Genomic DNA, 24524 nt, shown 5'->3' on the forward strand with positions numbered 1-24524 from the left:
CTAGATGCATTAGTGAATCCAATCTCATGCATTCATTTAGAAATCACCAAGAATAGAGCCTTTATCTGCCTTATTAAGAGCACTAGACACGAGGGGAGGGATTCTACCCCTCTTTCTCTTTCTTTATATTATATTTTTGTATTATTTTGTTGCTCCAATCTGTTATGTATTGTTTGTTAAACTAACCATTATTTTATTTTCTTATATTGCATTCATAAATTCTATAAATAAAAGTCCTGGTGTGGTACTCACTTAGGGCAGACCGTCTTTTGTAAATAGCACGTTTAAATTTCAGTTTCTCGCATTAATACTATGTATATATATATGCATGTCATTTTAGACTCACCCCGACATCTAAATGGGGCACACTTAGATCATGTTTCAATTACCGTATTGCATATTTATTCATTTAATAAACTGTCATCATGCATTAACCCTAGAGGGAATGCCATTTAGGAAATCCCATTTTAGGAATGTACCAACTTTGTTTGCCCTGGGTAACTAACCCTCCATGGGATATTCATATTTAAATTTTTGTAAAACTGGAGAAGTGAGGCCTATAGGTAAGGTATTTAATCGATGTTACGTGCTTCAGATGGACAGACCTCAATGAATTAGTCAGCTGTTAGCGGTTCCAATGGAGATTCAAAGATGGCCAGGGCTTTTCTTATTTAGTGAGATCAATCAGGTTGTCTCCTACTTCAGGCTAATTGGAGATTTCAAAGACATTGAATCAGATGGGTATTTGGTAGAGGCTTTAATTCAACTGTGGGATCCCAACGATTCAACTTTAGGATAGGAAACAAGGAGCTGATTCTGACAATTGAAAAGGCAGCCGGTCTTCTGAATTTGCCAGTAAAGGGTATAGCAGTGATATTTCTGGTTGTTTCTGGTAAGACCGAGTTTTGCCATTTACTGGGTTAAAAGAGTCTGTAGTGCGAGGATCAGATCAAAACATAGTTATAAAATTTTTGTTTGATAGATTCGCAATGAAAGACGGATTTGATAAGCATTCGAAGGATTTTTCATTTGCATCTAAGGCAACATGGGAACGTAAGAGGCAACTGGTATATGGACTTGTGATGGCAGGGATTTATTTGTTCCCTAGAATCACTAAACTCCTGTCTGACTTGTTTTTTGGAATTAAGGATCAACAAGCCTCTATAGTACCGACTGTATTGGCTGACATTTTTGTTGCGTGTACCAATTGCCAAAAGGGTCAAAGTTCTTTTATGGGTCAAATCGAATCTTACATATATAGTTATGGAACATTTTCGAAAACAGTTGCCTGCTCCTGATAGTCTACCGTTGATTGAGTATAATTGGATAGCTACATATCATAAGAGAGTTGACAGAAGTCATTTGCCAAGAAATGCATCAGAATTGTTGGACTTTTTGAGGGTATTGCCAGATCAAAATATTAGATGGGTGCTAGACTGGACCGACTGTTTCAACCCCGCTTTGCACGCCAAGTCATCAGATTTCATACCGCTATTGGGAACTCAAAGCATCATGACATACACTCCAAAAAGGTTTCTCAGACAGCTAGGATGCATTCAAGGAGTACCACTTACACCTAATTTGACTAGTTTCACCATCAGTTTTGACAAAGGGATTTGTCTGGATAAAATTTTGATGAAAATATCAACTGTCGAAACCTAGGGAACACTGTCCGATGATGAGGATATCGCTTATGTTCCATAACTTAAGCAGATGGCTTTAGTTACCTCTCAATACGAGGAGTGGTTTAGAGAATCTAATGCTAAACGACCATCGATGGAACAGTCCGAGGAAGTCAAGAAATTAATGACTATCATTGAGGTGAATGATAGAAAAAATGCACAATTAAAGCAATCTATGGAAGTGAACAAGGGTCTGGCAGAGAAGAATAAGAGACTGTGTGAAGAAATGCAGGAAAAATACTAGGAGTTAAAAAGAAAGTGTAGCAAGTTGTATGATCAATCTGAACACATGCAGAATCCCTATTCCAGAGAGTTAAAAGACGCTGTGATAGATAGATTGAAAAGTTTAATAACTTGTACAAAATCAACTTCGAGAAATGATGTAGATGATGTATGAGATTTTGAAGTTCATCAATGAAATGATCCTTATCTTTTGCAAAGTTATTTCTGAAACACAGGTTTGGTGAACAGGCCTCATTTTGAAGGTGTTACATCATACTAGGCCGACCCTTGGCAGAAAAGGGCTCCCCATAGGACATGCATCTGGATTATTTAAATATTTCCTAACTCTTTTATTTTTTATTTTTTTGTTCTTTCGAAATAAAAGTTCGACAAATCTAGTCGAGAATAAATTTGTAAATCAGTTTCTCCTTTACTCTCTTAGGTATTTTTAAATAGCTTTACGAAGAAGCCCCATCTTCACTAGGTCCCGAAGTAGAGTCTTGAGACAATCTGTAAACATGAGTTTAGTGCCAGAAACTTCGGAGAGATCAACCCTAGTTGTGTCATCAGATTTGACTGCTTTGAGAGCTCAGTTAATTGAAGTACTTGGCAAGTTTAATGAGTTGAGTGCTGAAATGGCCGCACAAAGGCGCGTAATTGATCAGTTGGTTGCAAGCAACAGTGGTGGTGGTGTCCCGAATGATCAGGAATGTGTCAATAATCACCCACCTGTACAAGACCATCAACCGCCCCACAAATCTAATATCCAAACAAATTTCCTTCCACCTTTCACTAATCGTCTTGAAAATACCTTTATTCGACTGAATTTAAACTTTTCCTATGTACATCCGAATTACATATTGATGAACCCAACCAGTAGTCATATCTCTCAAACTTATCTACAAATCAATCTGAACATTCTCCCCAACCCTCAGGGACCCCACTACCACATTAAAGAGCCTTTTGTGTTGGATACAGCCTCTCAAGGAAAGGCGGCAATGGAAGAACAATCCGCACCTATTGACAAGGATCTATTGAGAAGATTGGATAGATTCGATGAATTTATGAAAAAGAATCAACGATTGAGCAGGCATGGTGGGTTGGACTACGATGAATTGTCTCTTTTCCAGATATTCAATTACCGTTGGGATTCAAAACCCCCAAGTTCAATAAATATGATGGAACTGGAAATCCTAAGACACATCTCAAGATATTTGCCAAGAAATTAGGTAAACCCGTGAATGATGATAATTTACCTATGCGTCTATTTTCGAAAAGTTTTGAGGGAGATGCTCTAGATTGGTATTCAAATTTGAAGTCTGAAGAAGTCAAAACCTGGTTGGATCTATCAACAGCTTTTGTAAAGTAGTATAAATTTACCTGTAAGTTGGCATCGACGCGAACAACACTGGAGGGTACAAAAAGAAAGCTATCAGAAGATCATAAGACCTATGCAAAGCAGTGGAGAAAGTTAGCTGCCAAAGTTGAGCCTCCTATGACTGAGAAAGAGATTTTTCGTACTTTCATCAAGGCTCACGACCCACCATACTTTGAAGAGATCTTTCGCATAATTGGAAGTTCGTTTGCTGCTATCATTAAAAAGTTAGAGGAGTATGATGAATTTGTCAAAACAGGAAAGATTGTTAATGTGTCGGCATTAAATTTACAATTGGATGCTCTGCAAAATCAAAGCAAAAATGAAAAAAAACCCCCGTTCAAGAAGGAAGAAGGAGAAACTACTTTGATATGGGATCAAGACCCGTCTTTTAGACCCATAATCCGAAATCATCTCACTTATTCTGTTCCTTACCGACATTACCCTAACCCTCAACCGGTCCACCACACTACTACCCAATTCTATCATTCTCGGCCAAATCACTTAAATACCTCACCGTTACCTCAAACCTAGCAACCTATCTTTCAAAATCACCCCAGTCCCATTTACCATTCTAGAGCAACCCTGCAAAACAATAACCCCACTCAAAACCTTTTTTCAAACCAATGGAGTCCAAACTCAAAAGCAATTTCGAACTTTCACCAATTTGGACCGATCCATTGATCAATTGTATGAGCAATTTCAAACTCTGGGATAGAGGTCCTCCTGCTAGTTATGATCCGCAAGTAATCTGTGCTTATCATTCTGGAAGTCCAGCTCATACCACTGGAAATTGTTGGACTCTAAAACATAAGATTCAGGATATGATTGACTCTGGAGACATCCTTCTTAGAAGAAAGGGAGGACAGGGACGAATATTAATAATAATCCTTTACCTGAGTATGGAAGTATTGTGATGAAGATTTTATCGATCCCACTCAGTACATTGTAGATGAAACTAAGGTGTTTGGCATAATGGAGGCTGACCACGAGAGAATGAAAAAACTGTTGTTTGTTGAAAAGTCCATGACTAATGATAATATTCAGAAAAAGTTGAAATCTTTTGTGTTTGAAAAAGAGGAGCCATTTATAGTAGAAGGAGGGCCTTCCGAGATTGACAATTCTAAAGCTCCTTTTATTCTGGATCTGTCATCTTTTGAATGGGATATATCAGAGCCTGTTATTCTCAAATTTTCAAAATAAATGCCTGTCAATAGCTTGCAAGAGGTGCCATGGAACTACCAGGAACCTATTCTATTGATTGAAGATAAAAAGTGCTTGAAGGAAGAGATATATACTATTACCAGGTCTGGAAGAATTATGGGAAACCCCGAAATCGATGTTCAATCCAAAGCCAATGTTAATTCTCCGTCGTCCAAACCTCTTGTGGCTGAAAATGAAGCTGTGAATTTTCTAAAGATGCTGAAGGGAAGTGAGTACAAAATAGTAGAGCAGTTGGATAGGATGCCTGCTCAGATTTCTTTTCTAAACCTTCTCTTGGCCTCTGAATTACATAGAGAAGAATTGCTCAAAATTTTGAATGAGGCTCAAGTGCCTAAAGATATCCTTGTGGATAAATTTTTTTCTAACATTATGGGAAATGTACTTACTACCAATCATATCACCTTCTCCGATGACGATCTGACTGCAGAAAGGATTGGGCACAACAGAGCCTTATATATATCAGTACGCTGCCATGGAAAGCTGTTGTCGAGAGTCTTAGTGGATAATGGGTTAGCGTTGAATATTTGTCCATGGAACACTCTCACTAAGTTTGGATTTCTTGGCATCAAACTTCGTCCGTCTGCAACTGTGGTTAGAGGATTCGATGGTTCAAGGAGAGAATCTATGGGTGAAATAGATCTGGTATTGGAAATAAGCCCTCCTCAGTTTCAAATTACTTGCCAAGTCATGGACTTCTCTAGTGTTTACAATGTTTTGCTTGGAAGACCTTGGATACATGTTTCTAATTCAGTGCCATCTTCTCTCCATCAAATGTTAAAGTTTATCATGAATGATCAGCTCGTTACTGTATTTGCTGAGGATGACTGTACCATGATCGTTGCTGAAAAATTTAAAGGTGAAGACAGGAAAACAACTCCAATTTCATCTTATCATATTGCTGATATCGTCTCCGTGGGATGGGTATTCAGAGATAAGTCGCTGACTAAATCAGATTTGCCAGAGGCTAGTATCATGATGGCTAAGGAAATGATCCGAGGTGGATATGAAATAGGAAAAGATCTTGGGCAGGGATTGCAAGGAATTTTGGAGCTAATAGAGATCTCGACGCAAAAAGATATATTTGGACTGGGATTTCATCCAACTGCTAAGGATAGATGAGAAATGCAAGCTCGAAAATAAGCTAAAAAGGAGGGTAAGCAAACTGTCTTATATGTCCCACCGCTATATCACACATTTCCTCACCCGTCAGAGGGATTCTGTTAGAAAAGTATGATCCTGTTGAAGAGGTTGAAGTGGACTTATTTCAATTATTTGTCGGGGCTATTTATGGGGAGGAGCTATAAGAGAATTCAGAATTTTTGCCAATTACCAAAGGAGCCATTCAAAATTGGACTGCGGATTATTTTCCCTCTCGAACGAAATTTTGATAAATTTAAGAGGATTGTCTTTTGGTCTAGTTTCATATCCAGATAGGGTGGTAGTCTGGATCTTTTATTAAAAGAAATTTCTTTTATTTTTTGCAGCTTTATTCTCGTTTCAGTTAATATAACTTGTTTTATTCAAGAAAATTGCTAAAATGGAAATAAAGGTTTGGGTTAGATATGTCTTTAAATGGCAATCATGTCTGTATATTTGTCATTTTATGAAGTTTCGATGCATTTTGAATCCAATGAAATGGAAGACTTCTCCTGCATATTAAACTATTTTCTTTTTATTTATTATATATGTTCTATTCTATTTTCAGATGGCCATAAATAAAATCCTTTGACCCTTTGGATGTCACCATTCTGGAATTCAATGGCTGCAATCTCGATATCTCTCATGAATTTGAAATCATGCAATTTGAAATTCAAAATGAGAATGATACTGAGGAAGAATTTGAGTTCATTTCAAGGGATTTAAAACAATATGAAAAGAAACCCAAACCAAATTTAGAAAAAATAGAAATCATCAATATTGACACTAAGACGGAGGTTAAAGAAGTTAAAGTCAGTATTCATTTGAATAACAAATAGAAGGAGGAAATGATCGAATTCTTAATACTATTTCAAGATGTGTTTGCATGATCATACGATGATGTGCCACGGATCTCTACGGACGTAGTGGTTCATAAGTTGCCAACTGATTCATATTCTTCACCTGTAAAGCAGAAGCCACATAAATTCAAACAAAAAAATGAGTTTCAAGATAAAGGAATAAATTGTGAAACAGCTCAATGGCAAGAAAATCATGATTTCTCATTATTCCATTTGGCTCTCAAATCATGTGCCTGTGCTTAAGAAATTTGGGGAGGTACGAGTATGTGTTGATTACAAAAATTTGAATAAGGCCAGTCCGAAAGATGATTTTTCTTTGTCAAATATTCATATTTTTTTGGAAAACACTGCTAGACACGAGATTGAATTTTTTGGTGATTATTTTGTTGGCTATCATCAAATCTTAATGGCAGAAGAAGACACAAAAAAAACTTATTTTATTACCCCATGAAAAATTTTTTGTTATCGAGTAATACCTTTCGGGTTGAAGAATGCTGGAACTACTTATCAGAGAACCATGACTACCTTGTTCCATGACATGATCCATAAAGAGATAGAAATTTATGTGGATGATATCATAATTAAGTCCAAGAAGGTCAAGGACCATTTGGTTGATTTAAAAAAGTTGTTTGAAAGGTTGCGAAGGTATAATTTGAAGTTGAACCCTGCGAAATGTGTTTTTGGAGCTCCGGCTAGTAAGTTATTGGAATTTATTATCAGCAAAAAGGGTATAAAGATAGATCCTGTGAAAATTAGAGCAATTCGAGATATGCCCATTCCAAAAACTCAGAAAGATGTGAAGAGTTTTCTTGAAAAGATCAATTTCATTGGCCGATTCATCGCACAGTTAATCTCCACCTGTGAATCTTTGTTTAAATTATTGAAAAAGAATGCGCCGATGGATTGGAATGAAAACTGTCAGCAAGCTTTTAATGAGATCAAAAATTACTTGTTAAATTCTTCGAACTTAGTGCCACCGCAGTCAGGAAGACTTTTGATTATGTATTTGTCTGTTCTTAGTAAGGTTGTTGGATGTGTTCTGATGAATCTGGGAGGAAGGAACAAGCCATCTACTATCTGAGTAAAAAATTTATAGCATATGAGGCTAACTATTCTTTTCTTGAGAGAAGTTGTTATGCTTTAGCTTGGGCAACTCAGAAGTTGAAACATTATTTGCTCGATCATACCACACACCTGATTTCTCGTTCTGATCCTCTAAAATACCTGTTAAAAGAGTCGATGGCCACGGGACGTATGGCTGAGTGGCAAATGATCATTTCTGAATTCGACATTGTCTTCACAACACAAAAGGCAATCAAGGGACAAGCCATAGCAGATCATTTGGCAGAAAATTCAAGAGAAGATGATTACCAACCATTGCATACCTACTTCCCTGAAGAAGAAATTCTGTTCATTGGAGCAGTTGAGAACATAAGTGAGCAATATCCTGAATGGAGGTTATTTTTCGATGGTGCATCAAATTCTTTTGGAGCTGAAATTGGAGCAGTTTTGGTGTCGCCTGAGGGGAAACACTATCCTGCTACTACTAAATTACGGTTTCCTTGTACCAACAATATGGTCGAGTATGAAACTTATATTTTTGGATTAAAAATGACATTGAATATGGAGATCCAGGACCTGATAGCGTTCAGTGATTCCGATTTATTTGTACATCAGACGCTTAAACAGTGTGTAACTCGGGATTCAAAAATTATGTTGTATCATTGTACCTTGCTTAACTTGGCTAGTAAATTTAGGAGTTTGGAACTCAGACATATTTCCCACACTCGCAATGTTTTCGCTGATGCTTTATCCACTCTGTCTTCGATGATTCAACATCCAGATGAGCTGGTGATTGAACCTATATAGATTCAATTTCAGGATAGGCCAGTGCATTGGCTGGTTATGGAAACGGTCTCTGATGCTCGGTCCTGATACAATGATATTAAGGAATTCATGAAAACGGGATCCTACCTTCTTGATGCTGATTCTATTACAAAAATTTTTTTATGCAGAATGTCATCAATATTTTTCTTGAATGGAGAAGTGCTATACAAGAAAACATCTGATTTGGGCTTTTTGAGATGCATCAATGAAGAGAAAGTTGATTATATGATGAAGGAAGTGCATAGTGGGGTTTGTGGGCCATACATGAATGGACATCTACTGACTAAGAAGATCATGAGATCAGGGTATTTTTGGCTTATTATGGAGCATGACTGTATAAATTTTGTTAGAAAGTGTGTCAAATGTCAAATGCATGATGATGTTATACGCACTTCTCCTACAGAGTTGCATAGTATGATAGCTTCGTGGCCATGTTCGATGTGGGAAATAAATGTGATTGGAGCTATTGATCCTTCTGCTTCAAATGGGCATCGATTCGTTTTAGTGGCAGTTGAATATTTCACTAAATGGATTGAGGCCGCGTCCTATAAGCATGTGACTAAGAAAGTGGTATCAAATTTTTTGAGAAATAACATCATCTGTCGCTTTGGCGTACCAGAGACATTGATCACTGATAATGCCAAGAACCTCAATAATGACATGGTGGATGTGTTATGTGAACAGTTTAAGGTCAGGCATCGAAATTCTGCCATTTACAAGCCTCAAATGAATAGTGCCGTTGAAGCCGCAAATAAGAATTTGAAAAAGATCATTCGTAAGATGACTGAAGCACACCGAAATTGGCATAAGAAACTGCCTTATGCATTGATGGCGTACAGAACTACGATCAGGACTTCAAACAGTGCAACTCCTTACTCTCTTATGTATGGAATGGAAGCAGTGTTGCCTACAGAAATTGAAATTCCTTCCTTATGCATTTTATGGAAGTTCAGATAGAAGAAGTTGAATGGGTCAAGGAACGCTATAAGTGTAGACATCAAAATTTTAATTTTTATTTAATTCAATTTTAGCTTTATTTTTTATTATTTAGTCTTGTTTTTATTTTATTTTAGTTGATTAAGTTTGCCAAGATGATAGTTAGTCTTTATTTATTTTAGTAAATTAGGTTAATCGTTTTTTTAAAAAAGTTTTTGCATTAAATTTCGGAAAAAGAAAATTCTTTCAAAAATTCCAATCTTTTTTATCTTTTCAATTTTTTTCAAAAATAAAATAAAATGAGTTTTTGCAAGGTAAAATAAAAAAAAGGGGGGAATGTAACATTTGTTATTTATTCTAAACTTGTTTTGGAAAACAAAAAAATTAAAAAGGAAAAATATGTGGAACACATGCATAATAGATAGGTGGAGGTCATGCAAACTAGTTAAGTAGGATAGGTAAGGGTTGGACAAGTGTTCTCATTTTTTGTTGACACCACAACATCTAGAGGATTAGGTGGCAGGACACTTGTTGATTTGGAAAATTTTGGGAGAAAAATCTAAAAACAAAAAAGAAAGAAAACAAAAAAGGGCTACGGGCAACAAAGGAAATAGGGAAGGAAACAAAAACCGAGAATGAAGAAAAAACTGAGAAGAAGAGCTTCGGGGGTAGGAGAAAAATCTGGAACCAAGGGGAAGAACAAAAAAAAAAAGCTTCGGGCATTAGAGAGCAAGAGGAAGAAGAAAAACAAGAGAGGAAAACTAGAAGAAGCTATGGGGAGGAAAAAGAGAAGAGAAAGGAAAGAGGAAAGAGTCTGGAAGGGAGAGAGAGAGACTGCAGCTGAGCAAGAGAAAAACAGGACAGAAATTTTTTTCAGAAAACTTGTAAGACAGGCTGATCATTCAACCACTTTGGGGAGTGATTTTCTTGTTAGTTTCAAGCTGATTTGGGATTCTTTTGGTTTCTACACCTTTTCTGGTTGTAGAGGAGCAAGTCCTTCAAATTCGAGGCTGAAATCCCAGGTTCGCGTTTCTTCATCAGAAATTTGTGGTAAAAACGCCATTAAAGCCTTTAAATTCGAGGCTGAAATCCCAGGTTCGCTTTTCTTCATCAAAATCTGCAGTTTGTCTCTTTCGATTTCTGGTGGAGCACGTTCACTTTCTTGTGGGTTCCTACTGAGGATCCAAGTTCGAAGGCAGTGAAACAAGTAACTCTCCACCTTTTTTCTTGTTCGTTTCCATCTCAAAACGAAACCAAATCTGCTAAACTGAAACCTGGGTTTTGGTTCATTTGCTGGGTCTCTGCTAAACCAATATGCATCAGTGTTGCGTTTGATTTGGTTGAAACTGAATGCGCATGGTTGTTGTTACTTGTTGTTTCTTCCTCTTTTCTTCCCGTTTCCTTCTTTGACCAAGAATCTGCTCCTTCGTCTGTGAGTTGAAAAGCCAAGTTGATGCTTGGCAATATTGTTAACAGACTGTATAGCCTCTCCCCTTTTCTCTCACTTTGGGTTCAGTGCGGAATGTGAGTGAGTTTGTAGTATTGGAGTAATTTTCCTTGCAAAAAGTTTCTTTAAACCAGAATTTCGGAAGGGACTTGAGTGTTTGCAGTTTCCTTGTTCTTTCTCTTGCGTTCTGCCATGCTCTCGTTCTAAGCCTTGTGGCTCAATATCAAAGCTATGTTTTGAATCTTCTTGTTGGGAACTTATGGACAAAAGTCATTAGCTTGCTTTCACTTTGTTACATGAAGATTTGGGTTCTGGTTCATTTTTCTGGTTCTTGTTGGGACTTGCAAGAAGGAGTGTCTGGTTCTTTTTTTGATTTTGGGTCTTAGGTTGTTTTTCTTGAAGATTTGGGTTCGAAGTTGCTGTAAATGTTCATGTCACTTTGTTGCATGTTATGTCCAGTAACCTTGTTGGATCTTTCCCCTCTCCCTTGTCCCAAATTCTTGCATTTGGTTGTTGAATAAGTTAGGATTTATTTGAGTTACTTTGCATGAATGTATCTAGGCTGAATAAAAAAGGAACTGCAGAAGAATTGTTGCGGAGAAAAGAAACCAATGAAGAAGAAAGCTTGCCTCGAAGGCTGCATGAAATAACTTCCAAAAATTACATTTTAACCCCTCAAGTTCCTCATAATGCTACTATGGCCCAGAAAAGTAGAAAATTTAATCAATTTTGTCCTTTTAAAATGTTATTTTTTTTGGTATGTCTTAATGTGATTTTTGGACAGATTTTAGGAGATAAATTGAAGGTTTAATGATTCTTGATTAGATTTATAATTTTGATTTAGATTTTAGTAAAATTTTGGGTAATTTTGTTGATTAATTAAACCTAATGAGTTTTCATTTATTTTTTGTGAATTTTAGCATTTGATTTTGGTAGGCTTCATCTTAAGCCCTTAATTTTATTTTATTTTTAATTTAGGCATCTAATATTTGTAATAATAATAATTTGACCCCTAAAACTTTTTTAATTGTTTCAATTAGGTCCTTGCTTGTTTTAATTTCTTGAATATAGGTTGTTCACTTTCATTTAAATGTTTCACTTGTTCAATTTCATGTTTATTTCCCTCATGATTATTCGATAATTAAAGTTGTTCCTTAATCTTTTTTTTTATGTTGGAGGGTAAATAAGGGAAATTTCATTTCATTAGGTCACCAATTCAAGGGAGGTACACTCTACTCCTTTATTTTGATTTTACTTGATCCTATGTGCTCCTATGTGACTTTATGTGTGTAATTACATGCTCTTTTGAATTTTTTTATCTCATCTATGTATTTATTCACTTTATTTGTTTTAATTTAGTATATTTATTTTAATTTAATTATGTATATTTATTTAAAGGCCATTTAAATGCCAAATTGTAATAGTTAGGTTATTATTTTATTTTATTTCATTCTTTACCCCTTTAGATTGTAGTTAGGGCCCTCCGAATGTAATAGTTAGGTCTCTATTCGCTTTTTATTTGTTTATGTGTTTGTATGCTTGTGTGATTATGTGTTTACACGCTTTTTTAGGATTTTTGCATCTAGATACCATGCTTATGTGCTATGTGCTATGTGTGATTTATGTGTTTATTTGCTTTTAGTATGTTTTATATGATTTATTCGATTATAATAAATGCATGACGTCACCACGCTAGTCCAACGCTAGTTGTAGCCCTTTTTTCGATTTCTCACTAGTCCAGCGCTAGTGAGAACTTATAGACATGTGCTAGTTCAATGTTAGACCCTTAGGGACCGTCCTCGCATTAGATCATATTTGTGTGACAAATCACTACATTTCATGCATATTTTTTCATTTTTTAGGATCCTTATCACTTTTGCATGGTATTTCCCTACGTATATCCTTTATCCCTATGTGTGAGACATGACATTAGACTTGCATTTCATTTAAAAAAATTAGAACTAGGTTACATCATTTTCTTGACTAGATAGGAGAAAAACCTCTCGAATATGGGATATGGCCAAGTATGATTTTCTAACCTTAGTACACTCGTATTCCCTCTATTAAAGGGAAAATTAAAATCATGAGTGTTAGTTTCCCCCGCACCCATTATGATGCATTCCCTTAGGTCATGTATATTTGTATATTATAATTTTTCTAATTTTTTCAAGTCTTATTGTTGCATATTCGTGACCTTTTCTAATAATCGCTTTTGGGCGTCGCAATTAATGCGATTTGCACCAAATCAAGATTTGAAGAGATATTCGACCCCCCGATATCCATTAGGTGTAGGTTTGCATTCATATAGTAACATTCAAATGTGATAAGTTTTTAGGTTAAATTAAGAAAATTTTTGACTAAATCACGCAACTAACTTTGGTTAGGTTGAAAGAGTGTTTTGGATTTTATCCTTGCCTTCCCTTTCTTCAAACGTGACTCCCAAACACTTTTATTTGATTTTCGAAAATTTGGAGTCATTTAAAAAGAATTTTTTCTACTTTTTGTTTAAAAATTCATTTTAGGTGACTTGGTACACCTTAACTTAATACCAAGTGGCGACTTCTATTTTTATTGAAAACCCTTTTTAAACTATTATTTTTGGGTCAAAATCATCACATTTTTTAAGTCCCATTTAGGCCCATTTTCTTTATTTATGTTTTAAAAAATCAAAAACTCATTTTCACTCAAAATAAATCAAAATCCATTTTTATAAACCCGTAATCGTAATTCTTATATTTTTCATCAAAAAATGGGGCACGACAATAAGCGGTTGTTTCTAATTGATGAAAAGATGTTGAATGCCGTCTGTCATGGACAATATTATCAGCCAAGAATGGCCCGTGCTTATAACAAAAGAGTGAAGCCTCGTTTGTTTGAAGTCGGAGATAAGGTTTTAAAACAAATTCTTCCAGTGCAAGAGGAGGCTAAAGGAAAGTTTGCTCCCAATTGGCAAGGACCATTCATTGTTAAGAAAGTGCTACCCGGAGGAGCGCTTATCTTTATGAAAATGGATGGACAAGTTTTTCACAACCAATCAATGTAGATATGTGCAAAAAGTTTTTCATTCGATTAGAAATTTTTCTTTAAAATTACTGCAAGAGACGGATTTAAGGCAGACTTTTTCTCCTTTTTCCATTTCGATATCCTATCCCTAATTTTTCCCTTTTGACTTTTTAGAACAACATTCCTTTTATGCTTGGCAGTTTCTTAAAATCACTAACCCTATACTGGGGCAATTTTATTTCTTAGAAAAAAAAGAAAAGAAAAGAAGAGAATAGGAAAAAGAAAAAAAAAAAAGAAGAAGAGAAAAAAAAGAAAAATAGAGAAGTTTGGTTAGAATTAAATGGGGGCAAAATTTTATCTCTTTCCAACCCTACATCAGAGCAAGTTTTTTGAAAGAATGCTATCGCAAATGATTGCAAACCCATCATATGATCCATTTTCAAGCCTTAACCTTTCCTTTAATATTCCATCCGATCCTAATTACAAGAGTCAAAAGTTACCGACTTTCATCTTTTGCAGTATTTTGAGGAAAATTTTTCTTAATCAATTGGCAAATGATGTAAATATAACTTTTTTGAAACATGTCAGAGAGGATTGTCTCACTGATGCCACTAATTATCAAAACATGACTGAATTGATACAGTTGGGGTTAAAATTGTCTTGTCTATGTCTCAAGGTGAAAACCTAAAAGGGCACCTTAAAAAAAAGAAAAAAATAACAAAAAAAAAGAGTGAGAAAAAAAGAAAAAGAAAAGAAAAAGGGTGGGAGTAACCTTGGTGACAACCTGAAAGGGCGTTAAGGTAGGGTTTTAGAATACAAGAGGATCATGAACGAAGAACAAGATGCTGAGATTTGAAAGCTGGTGACTATATTGATTTGGGTCTCTTTCATACTGTTGTTCTTTTGCCGACAATGAATTCCAAAATGGATGATGTTGAAGGGATCAGATGGAACATTTTTCTTCATCAAAGGCCGTCCTCTAAATATGTATCCAATTTTTGATTCTTGGACCCATATTCATAAATCCAACATTTTTATTTTGCTATTCTATTTACTATTTTATCTATTTATTCTGTATCATTGTTATTTCATGTCAGCATCATTGCATGATGAATAATACATTTTCAATAGTTTATATTTCTCATTTATTGGTCACATTTAAAAGACAATCCCCTATAATTTATCCTCAATGAGTCATGAAATTGAAGGACCTATGATAATAAAGCATGGATAATTGCTATTAGAAAGTTGTAAAGATTTTGAAGTGGTCGTGGACCAAATCTAAGGGAGTGATTTGTCGATATTGAAACTCATGTTTATGCGGTTCTCAAGGCAAAGGGATCACATGGTGGCGGCAGTGTTTTTATCACAGTTGTTTCTTTTCTTTTTTTTTTCTTTCCTTTGGCAGGTAAAATTGTGAGGACTCGTAAAATTCTTATTTCAAACCCCTATTTTTGGCTCATTTAGTTATTTATTTGGATATTTGCCCCGAATAATATTTTCTAACCTTATTAGACCTAAATACATGGAATTATAGTTTCATTATATTTTTAAAGTGACTTGTTTCAAAAAATTAATTTTTGGAAGCTCGTTTAGTGAAAATAGTGAAAACGTGTTTGGAAATTTTAACCGATTGAGAGTACAATAAGTTTGGAAAATTGGAGACTTACACAATGGTCCTAAAATAGGTAATTTTATGTTTAAATACTCAAGTGATAGTTATTAGTACTATCGTTATAAGAAATTCTTGGAGGTTTCGCTTTATCACGTTTAATTTGGAAATACGCGTTTTCACACGCGCGATTTAATTGAGAGACTTTAGACCCTCATTTTGGGACAATTAAAAGTGAATAATATTTATATGAATATAAGTGTATTGGAGGTCTAGTGCACTAGTGAAATAAACTCGAGAGGAATCGAGCACAAAACGCGCGTGCAGGAGGGTTGACTTTTGGGCAACTTTGGACCACACACTAAAGCTTCCTTTGGAAGCTTCATTTCAGATCAGAATTCCCTCTCTCCTAGCTCCATTTCCAGTGTGCAACTCCAAGGAAAAGAACCAAGCTTGCTCCTTCAATTTTCTTCTCCATTTCCCTCACCAAACTTGCACCATTTTGCACCAAAATTTAACTACACTTAGTTTATTACTTGAAGATCGTCTTAAGCTACAAAAAGGGGGAGCTTTTCACGGTTTTCTTGGCCAAAGAGAGGACCGAAAAATTCTGTCTTGCACACCAAGTGAAGTAGATAACGATCTAACCTTCAAAACTTGGTTTATGGAAGTTCTAGTGCCCTTATATACTCATGCATGTTCATGGGTAGCTTGTTTATGGTGAAAAAATGGTTGTGTGGGCTCTATGAACTCCCACCTTGGATATATGGACTGATTTGTGGTATTTTGATGGTAATAATATTTATTTAGTGCTTAAACTAGTGGATTAATGTTGGGTTGTTGATAGAAACTCAAGGATGGTGCAATGACCAAAAGTGATCATTTTGCCCCTGCTTTGTTCGAGCACTTTGGTGTGACATTTTGAGATTCTAATGGCTTGTTTATGTTGTTTACATGTTATATTGAGTGTGTAAAAAGTTTCATTGAAAAATAACTTGATTTGGTCACCGAAATGTTGGAATTTCGGAAGCTTAGAAATCTGGAATTGATTCCCGTCACTGCCCAAGCAGTCATCTTGTTTTGGCTATAACTCATCGTTCCGATATCAGAATCGAGTGCTATTTGCAGCACTAGAAACTAGACATTCCCAGATTTCCGTTGGTATAAAATGCATGTCCTGGTTCCACTTGAGCAAGCCAAACCATTCGTTTGAAATTTGCTGTCCTGTTTCGTTGTTTCCTGGAAGGCAGCACATGAGCTATAACTTGATGCTCACGAACGAGCTAGTTATGGACAGATTTTGAAAATGGTTTCTTCTGAGAAAATATAGCCTTATGAGTCTATTTTCCAACGCCACTAACCATGCTCAATTCTGAGTTGAATTGAGTGATTTATGATCAAAATTCGAATCTGGTCTTGTGAAGGAATACCATGCATTTGGACAGATTTGAAACTAACAATGATTTGGGACTTGTTATCCAAAGTTTCTTAGTGTAAATCACCTATCAAATGTACCTTGGACATATTTTAGACATTACCTACTGGAATGGATCGTGTTTGAGATGTTTCTTGACCAAATGTTTGGAAACGGCAAAACGGAAGTTCAAAGGCAGTTTAGCCTTAGAATTTCTTGTGATTTCAACGGTCTCGTTAACCGATTTCCGTACATATTTTTCTATGAAATTTGGCAAAGGAGTGGCCCTTATATGGTAGTATATTCATACCAAATTTGGTGCCGTTCCGAGTCTGTTTCGATACCTAACTAAAGTCCCAAAGTTTGGAACTTAAATCTGGAAAATTGGCTTAACAGTTTCGATTTTTCACCAACTTTGAGCTATCGTATCTCGGTGCTCAAAACTCCGATTCTTGATCTGCTTGTTCTGTTCTAAACCTTACTTTCAACTCTAATTGATTTACAAATTTCAGAGGCTGGTTGGCAATGTGTGAATTTTACCGAATTTCCAAAGTTAGCGAAAAACTAAACCCGACACAATCCTAAGTACCCTGAAACAGTGACTTTGAGCCCATTTTTGAATACTTTCCATTTAGAATCATGAAAAATATCTTCTAAGAACTTTTAGTACTTTCAAAGAGGATTCCAACGGTACCAAGTTTTCCAATTTTGGACTTGTAAAGAGTGAGATACGATTTTTCAAAAATTCGTATCAAAACTGAAATTTTCAAAACTTAAGGGAAATGGAGTTTTTCGAATTTTCCTTTTTTCCTTGATATTACTTGGACGTTTTATACTTGATTTCAAAGACGGAAACTCGATTGCTCTTGTGTTTTGAAACCCCATCTTTGAACCTCGATTTACGAGTGATTGGGGTTCGTTTTTACGAGATTTTCTTGAAATGTGCACTAGTGCGATCTTTTCATTTATTAGGGTTTATGAGTGATAGATCCTTATTAATTGCCCAGGCTCCCACGAGGACCTTCAAGAGGATCCCACAGTGAACGCCTAAGAGCTCCGAGTGACATTTCTTTCTTGTACTTGTATCGGTGAGTGTCAAGTGCATGTTTACTTGAACTCCTGTGAACTCGTTATATGCTTACCTGTTATCAATGCTTTGGGATTTGAAAATGGAATCGAGTGTGTACTTTATCGCACCCGTTCTCATTCGAAAACAACAACTCGTGCTTCGAATGCTTGATTACTTCAAATGCATTACATGAAATACTATGCTATGGCGGCATACGTCGTTGGAGTGAATCTCCTCGACACACACATGTACATGGGGGACGCCCAAATTCATAGGCTGACCTTGAGACTCGAGACGACATGGGCTTGGTCGGGAACCTTGGTGAGTCATGAGAATCACATGAACATAAATTGCTTGAGTCCTGGCGAGAGTTGGGCAGGCGTCCCGCGGATACCCTTTGGTTCACCTTAGGGAGAAGTGGGGGCGTCACAAAAATTATGTGACACAATACTAGTTTAGTTAAGCACGATTCACACTGGGGTAAATGTAGAAGGATTGAGCTCCAAGATTGACTGTACATTTTCGAAGAAAGAAAAGAAAATTCATTATTCCCTTTCTTTTAAAGTTCGAAAAATCAAGAAAGTTGTAAGTCTACCAAGTAAGTTTGTCTTGATTTATTACCTTTGGAGCAACATGCATTTTTTATCTGCAGTTTGATAGTATAGAACTTGCATTTTCATTTCTTCCACTAGTTATTGGGTTCAAGTTTAATCCCCACCCATTGTCTGGGTTTCGAGCATATTTTCACTCTCTTGATAGGCGTCTGGGTTTGAATGCAGTCCCATTGAACAATCTAGATTCTTGACAAATCAAATTTAATTTTCTGTTGGCGAGTTTCAGCGTCCGCCGCGCACCCTTCTACCCTCCCTTCTTGACAATCAAATTTAATTTTCTATTGGTGAGTCTCAGCGTCCACCGCGCACCCTTCAATCTCCCTTCTTGGAGCGTAATAGCGTCCCTCCGTGCATCTTTTTCTAATTATGACAACCTACTTTTGTTGATTGTTTAGATTAATAATTGTGTTTTCTCACTGATTTTGTATTTCATGTTTAGAAGTTCTGAAAGTTCAGACTTTTTCGACTTTGCAAAGATCACAAATGGTCAATGCACTTGTTTCATTGTGGTTCACTTGTATTCGAACTACGTTTGACCTGATTCCCATGGCGGGATACGTAGGCAACTCTATATGAGTTCGGTCACGTGTTTTGTAATGTCATTGCATCATTTTATCTAACAATTTTAATAAAGTATTGGCTTGCTTATTTTAGCTCAGGTACAGTTAGAAGAGACAGGTAAGCGATTTGGCGTCTACGTCTTTGTCTTGAGTTTTTTTGAAACTCTAGACAAAGAGGGGCAAGCTGTAGACACCAAATTTTGTCAAATTTTAACGTTTTCTTGGATTTTTATTTATTTATGAGCTATTTGTTTTCCTGTATTTTAATTTTATTTATTCATTTATTTTTCTTTTTCTCATTTTTGTTTTATTTTTGAGAAAAGGAAAATATAAAAAAAAGTCATGACCAAATTTACACATTTTAATCATTTTTCCCTGCCAAAACCACTATTAACCCATTTTTACATTCAATTTCCATGCATCTTTCTTTTTCATTGGGAAGAACCCATCATTTTATCTCATAGGTCTTTCTTGTCATTTGGTGAAGAAACCTTCATTTTGACCAACCTAATCACAGACAAGACTTCAACAATACTCCATCTCGGCTCATTGGCAGACGGCCAGGACAAAAAAACAATAAGCACTCTCAACAAAGACCACAACAACTCCAACCAACATGGCTGACTTTTCTGAATTCAATCTTTCGGCCTTTTCCTCAAAAAAGACCAGAAGACAAAAGGAAAAAAGGACTCAGACTCCACTCTGAAGACTCCCTCTCGGCCATTTGGTTTTCTTTCTCTCAACTCACAACATTTCTTCGACACAAACACACACAAAGAGAAAAACACTCTTCCTCCCCCCAAACTCACACTTGGCTCCCTCTCTTTTCTCTCAACACACTCGCAAGTAACAAAAAAAAGAGGGGCAGCTATCGATTAAGGCTTGGAAATTTCATCAAAAACTTCAACCGAAAGATTTCCATATTTATTGAGGTATATTTTTAGTTTTTTATCATATTAAATCCATGCTTCATTGTTTAATTTTCTTTTGCTTTTGCTGGCTTCCTTTGTTGTTGGGTTGCTGAATTTTGGGATAGGTTATGAACAAAATTTGGAAAAGAAGAATGGTTTTTGTATATACATGTTAACTATTTGAAAAAATGCCAAGATGGAAAACCGAATTAAAGGAGCAATTTCATGTATATATTTGGTTAAAAAAGGGGACGTCGACTAGTTTGTGGCCTGGAATTTCTTTTTTAATTAGATTTTTGAGTTTTTCTTTTTAGCTTAGAAAGCAAGAAACAGTTTTTCAAAGTTAGGGACTTTTTTGCTTTAATTCATCATTTTCTTTACCATTTTTGTTAAATTGAACTTGCAGTTGTATTATAGATTTCGTAAGGGTTATTTCGCTATATTTTTCAAGGATGTTTGTGGTGATTTGGTTGAGTTTTGGAAAATAAGGGACCGGCTGTAAATCACATACTTGATCATTTTTCTTTCATTTTTTACAAAAACTAAATCCAGAAATGGATTCTACACGAAAAATCAAGTGGGGGTGTGTTTTCTAAAAATTTTTGTGACTGAAAAATTTGCTGCCGGCCGGTGGCGCCACCATGGCCGGCAATAGCTGAAGCTTTAACCTGCCGGAGAAGGAGAAGGAGAAGAAGAAAAAGGGAGAAAAAGAAAAGAAAGAAAAAAAAAGAAAAGACGAAAAAAGAAAAAACAATGATTGGGCTATTTTTTTTATTTTTCAGATGGGTTTTTCATTTTAATTTCGGTTGGGCTAGAGTTTTGTTTTTTGGGGCTTTCATCTGGACTTGTACTTATTTTTATGAATACAGCCCACATTTTTCTTTTGGGCCGGATGGCTTTGGCCCAAGCAAATAAAAAATAAATGGCCCAAAGCCCTTTTCTTACAAAATAAAAAAATGAATTTGCACTTTCGCCCCTGATCTTTGGAGTAGTTTTGCTATGGCTCAGAATTTTAAATTTCTTTCACTTAGACCCCTAATTTAATTACATTTTGGTCCATGAACTTTATCTTTTATTTAATTTTGACCCCTAAACTTTGGAAAATTATATTTTGACCCCAAAAGTTTGTTCAATTTTTGTAATTCAATCCCTAGTGCATTTTTGACTCTCACTATTATAATTGTTTCTTTTCTTTAATAACTAATTATGTTACTTTTTAATATACTTAACTTGTGATTTTTAGATGTTCTTAAATTTCTTTATGTTTGACATATTAATGTGAATTTAGTATTTTTATCATTATTATTATTATTTCCAATTAAATTGGTGCCGTAATTCTTTTGTTCATTTTGAATATAAATAGGGTAATTTGACTCCATTTAGCCACCATCAAAAGGGAGGTACCCCTATTATTAGTTAAATGTCAATTACGTGCTCTTATGTGCTCCTACGTGCTCCTATATTTTTATATGCTTTGTTATTTATTTGATTCAAATGTTCATTCAAATTTTCTTATGTTTATTTAGTTAATTTTATAATTATTTGAGAGGTGTTTAAATACTTCAAGATGTAATAGATAGGTAATCTTTTTGAAAAATTGTAATTAGATAGATCAATGTAATAGATAGGATAAATATGTTTATTTTATCATATTTTTTCCATTTTAGATTGTAATTAGGTCCCCTATTGTAATAGATAAAATACATAGGTTTACTTTTTTTATATTTCCCCATTTTAGATTGTAGTTAGATTCCCTGTTGTAATAGGTAGGTTTTGTGTGTTTATGTAACTTATGTGTTATATGCTTTACCCGCTTTCCTTAGAAGTTTTGCATACTTACGTGTTATGTGCTACGTGTTCTTATATGTTTATTTGTTTTAATTTGTGTCTTATTTGTTTTACTATTTGTTATTAATGCATGACATCACCGCACTAGTCCAACGCTAGTTGTGGCTTCTCCCTCCGTCTTGCATACCTATTGTTTTCTATTGCAACGCTAGTTTTACATATCTATTCTTTGGCCACTTATATCTAGGTATATAATTAAATTTTCTTTTCTTTTTTTTCATTTTCATTTATGCATGCTCGTGACCTCTTCAAGGGATTATTTTAGCATTCGCAATTAATGCGATTGATATCAATTAAATCTTGAATGGACATTTTGTCCCTTTCGACATTTTTCTTTAAATTTAAAATCGCATCCATATGGGAAACATCCAAACGTGATAAATCTAAGGGTTAGATTAGAGAAATTTTAATTAAACCACGCAACTAGCTTAGATTAGGTTGAAAGGGTGCCTTAGGTTTGAGTCGATCGAATCTTTACCTTCCCTTTCTTCAATCGTGACTCCCGAACTCATTTTCTCTTGTTTTTCAAAAATCTGGAGTTGTCGAAAAGGATTTTGTTTTATTTACGTTTTATTTTAATTTTCTCAGAAAAATATTTTTTTTGGGTGACTTGGTACACCCAAACTCAATACCAAGTAGCGACTCCTATTTTTCTTAAAAACCCTTTTAGACTAAATTTTGGACCCAAACTGTCGCATTCGTTGAAGTCCCATTCTAGGTCCTTTTTTCACTTATTTTTAAATAAAAATTACATCTTTTATAAATACGATTTTCATCGCGAAAAATGGGGCGCAACACTCTTTTTCTAAAACCTTTTTGGGCTAACTTTTGGACTTAGACTGTTGCATTTTTAATGTCTCATTTTAGGCCATTTTCACCTATTTTTTTAATTGAAAAACACATTTTTTCGGTAAAAACCTTTTGTTATGAAAATAGGGCACGACAAGCCCTTGGTGTTGTTCCTTTACTAGGAGGAATCTCCAACTAGCACCGAGCCATTATGATAAAGGTAGATTATGTATATATCATCCGCCTTCCTTCATTGCACCTTGACTCAACACACCTTAGCCATTCCACTTGCCCTGGGTACCATTCCGAGCGCTTCCTTAGCTCCATCTCAAGATCCTTGCCTTTTGACTACTAGTCTTTAGGGTGGCTGGTAGCTAGACCTAGGCTAGGATGCTAGAATGAGAATGGACCCTAAACCATTTTTAGTTTAAGGTTGGGGTGTAAACAAGTCAAATTTAATCGAATAATTTACAAGTTTGCTCAATCAAAACTCAAACTCAAACTCAAACTCGCATTGAATGAGTTTAAGTTCAAATTTGAGCAATTCGATCTGCTTGACGAGTTTGAACTCGAGTCTAATATATGAAATTGGAAAACTCGTCGAGTTTTATCGACTTCAATCGAACTTCACACACACATGCACGCACACGCACACATATTAATTTTTTATTATTAGTATGAAATGTCTATTTTGTTTCTTGTTTAAAATTATATAACTATGAATTTATATTTCTTAAATTCAATTAGACTCGGTTAAGCATGATTGAACTTGAATTAAGGTCGATTGGCCTCAATTTTCACAAGTTGGAGCTCGAACTCATGTAAGGATATGAGGACTTGCAAATTCCTTATATTTTTCTTAAAAATTCCCTTTTATTTGGAAATTATTTGGAAATTATGACTTTGTAATAGCCCTACTATCTAATCATCCCATAATAAGTGCAAATGAACATAGAATTAAGGGTTTTTCCTTTGGTTTTTAAGTTAGCGCGAATTAGGGTTTTTACGCCTATCCGTAGTGTGATTATCCGGTACAGAATGGGGATCAAATTTGGTGATCAAGAGTGAGTTTAGATGATATTAAGTGTGTGAATAGAGGTGATAATAATAAGTTAGTGAATTATAAGTTAAAACTCTAGTATACGCGATTTAAGAAAAAACGAGTTGAACCGACGGGTACCGTTTGTTACCGAGTGAGTGCACCACTTGAACACTACTTTGTTACATTAATCTCCTTGCTATTAAGTGATTAATATCAGCCCCAAAATATCCCTTATGGCAGCCGAAATTATTGACTCAAAAAGGAGAGAAAAGAAAAAAAAAATTGAGATGCAAATTGGTTGTGACAAGTGGCGGTCATCCATGGCTTGATTGACCAACTAATTTCCACCATCTTTATCACTAAAAACTACTCAAAATGTTCTTCATTTTGCACCATACCAGCTGAGAGAGAGAGAGAGAGAAAAGCAAGAGAAATGAACTTCAACTTCATCTTGAATCAAGCCTTGTTTGAGTGAAAACAAGAAACTAAACCGATTGGCTTACAACTTGAGAGCTTGGGAAGCTTAGGGAGCTAAAGTTTGCAAAGGGAAGTGAAGGATAACTCTTGAAAGCTATTGTCTTGAGGTATAATGGCTGACTAACCTTTCCTTTTCCCTTAATCATGTTTGAGTTGTGTAGTAGCTTGTAATTTTACTTGTGATGCCTTATTCAAGTGGTTTTGATGATTGGGGTGATGAATTTTGAGTTAGGGTTTTGATTGATTCACTTATAATTCTTGTTGGTTGAATGGTACTTGGTGTATATAAGTTGGTATATGAGGTGGTAGTGATGGTTTTAAACTAGAAATGGGACTTATACCTTGATTGTAGCAAATTTCCAGAATTGAAGTTAAGGTATACCCTGTTCTGCCTGGTTCTAGTTCACCATGTTAG

The 24524-nt window shown here is 35.4% G+C and overlaps 1 protein-coding gene and 1 long non-coding RNA gene across 2 annotated transcripts; both read left to right on the plus strand.

Moving 5' to 3' along the window:
- Positions 1-7739: 7739 nt before the first annotated feature.
- LOC140009904 (uncharacterized) lies at positions 7740-8369 on the plus strand. Its single transcript, XM_072056243.1, has one exon. It carries the CDS (start codon positions 7740-7742, stop codon positions 8367-8369), a length of 630 nt encoding a protein of 209 aa, XP_071912344.1.
- A 1514-nt stretch (positions 8370-9883) lies between these two features.
- LOC140009654 (uncharacterized) lies at positions 9884-14818 on the plus strand. The gene is made up of 2 exons (XR_011817132.1): positions 9884-10530; positions 11332-14818. It is a non-coding gene; the product is annotated as an uncharacterized lncRNA (long non-coding RNA).
- Positions 14819-24524: the final 9706 nt, after the last annotated feature.

The sequence above is a fragment of the Coffea arabica genome, chromosome 6e (assembly GCF_036785885.1).
Source record: "Coffea arabica cultivar ET-39 chromosome 6e, Coffea Arabica ET-39 HiFi, whole genome shotgun sequence".
NCBI classification, from domain to species: domain Eukaryota; kingdom Viridiplantae; phylum Streptophyta; class Magnoliopsida; order Gentianales; family Rubiaceae; genus Coffea; species Coffea arabica.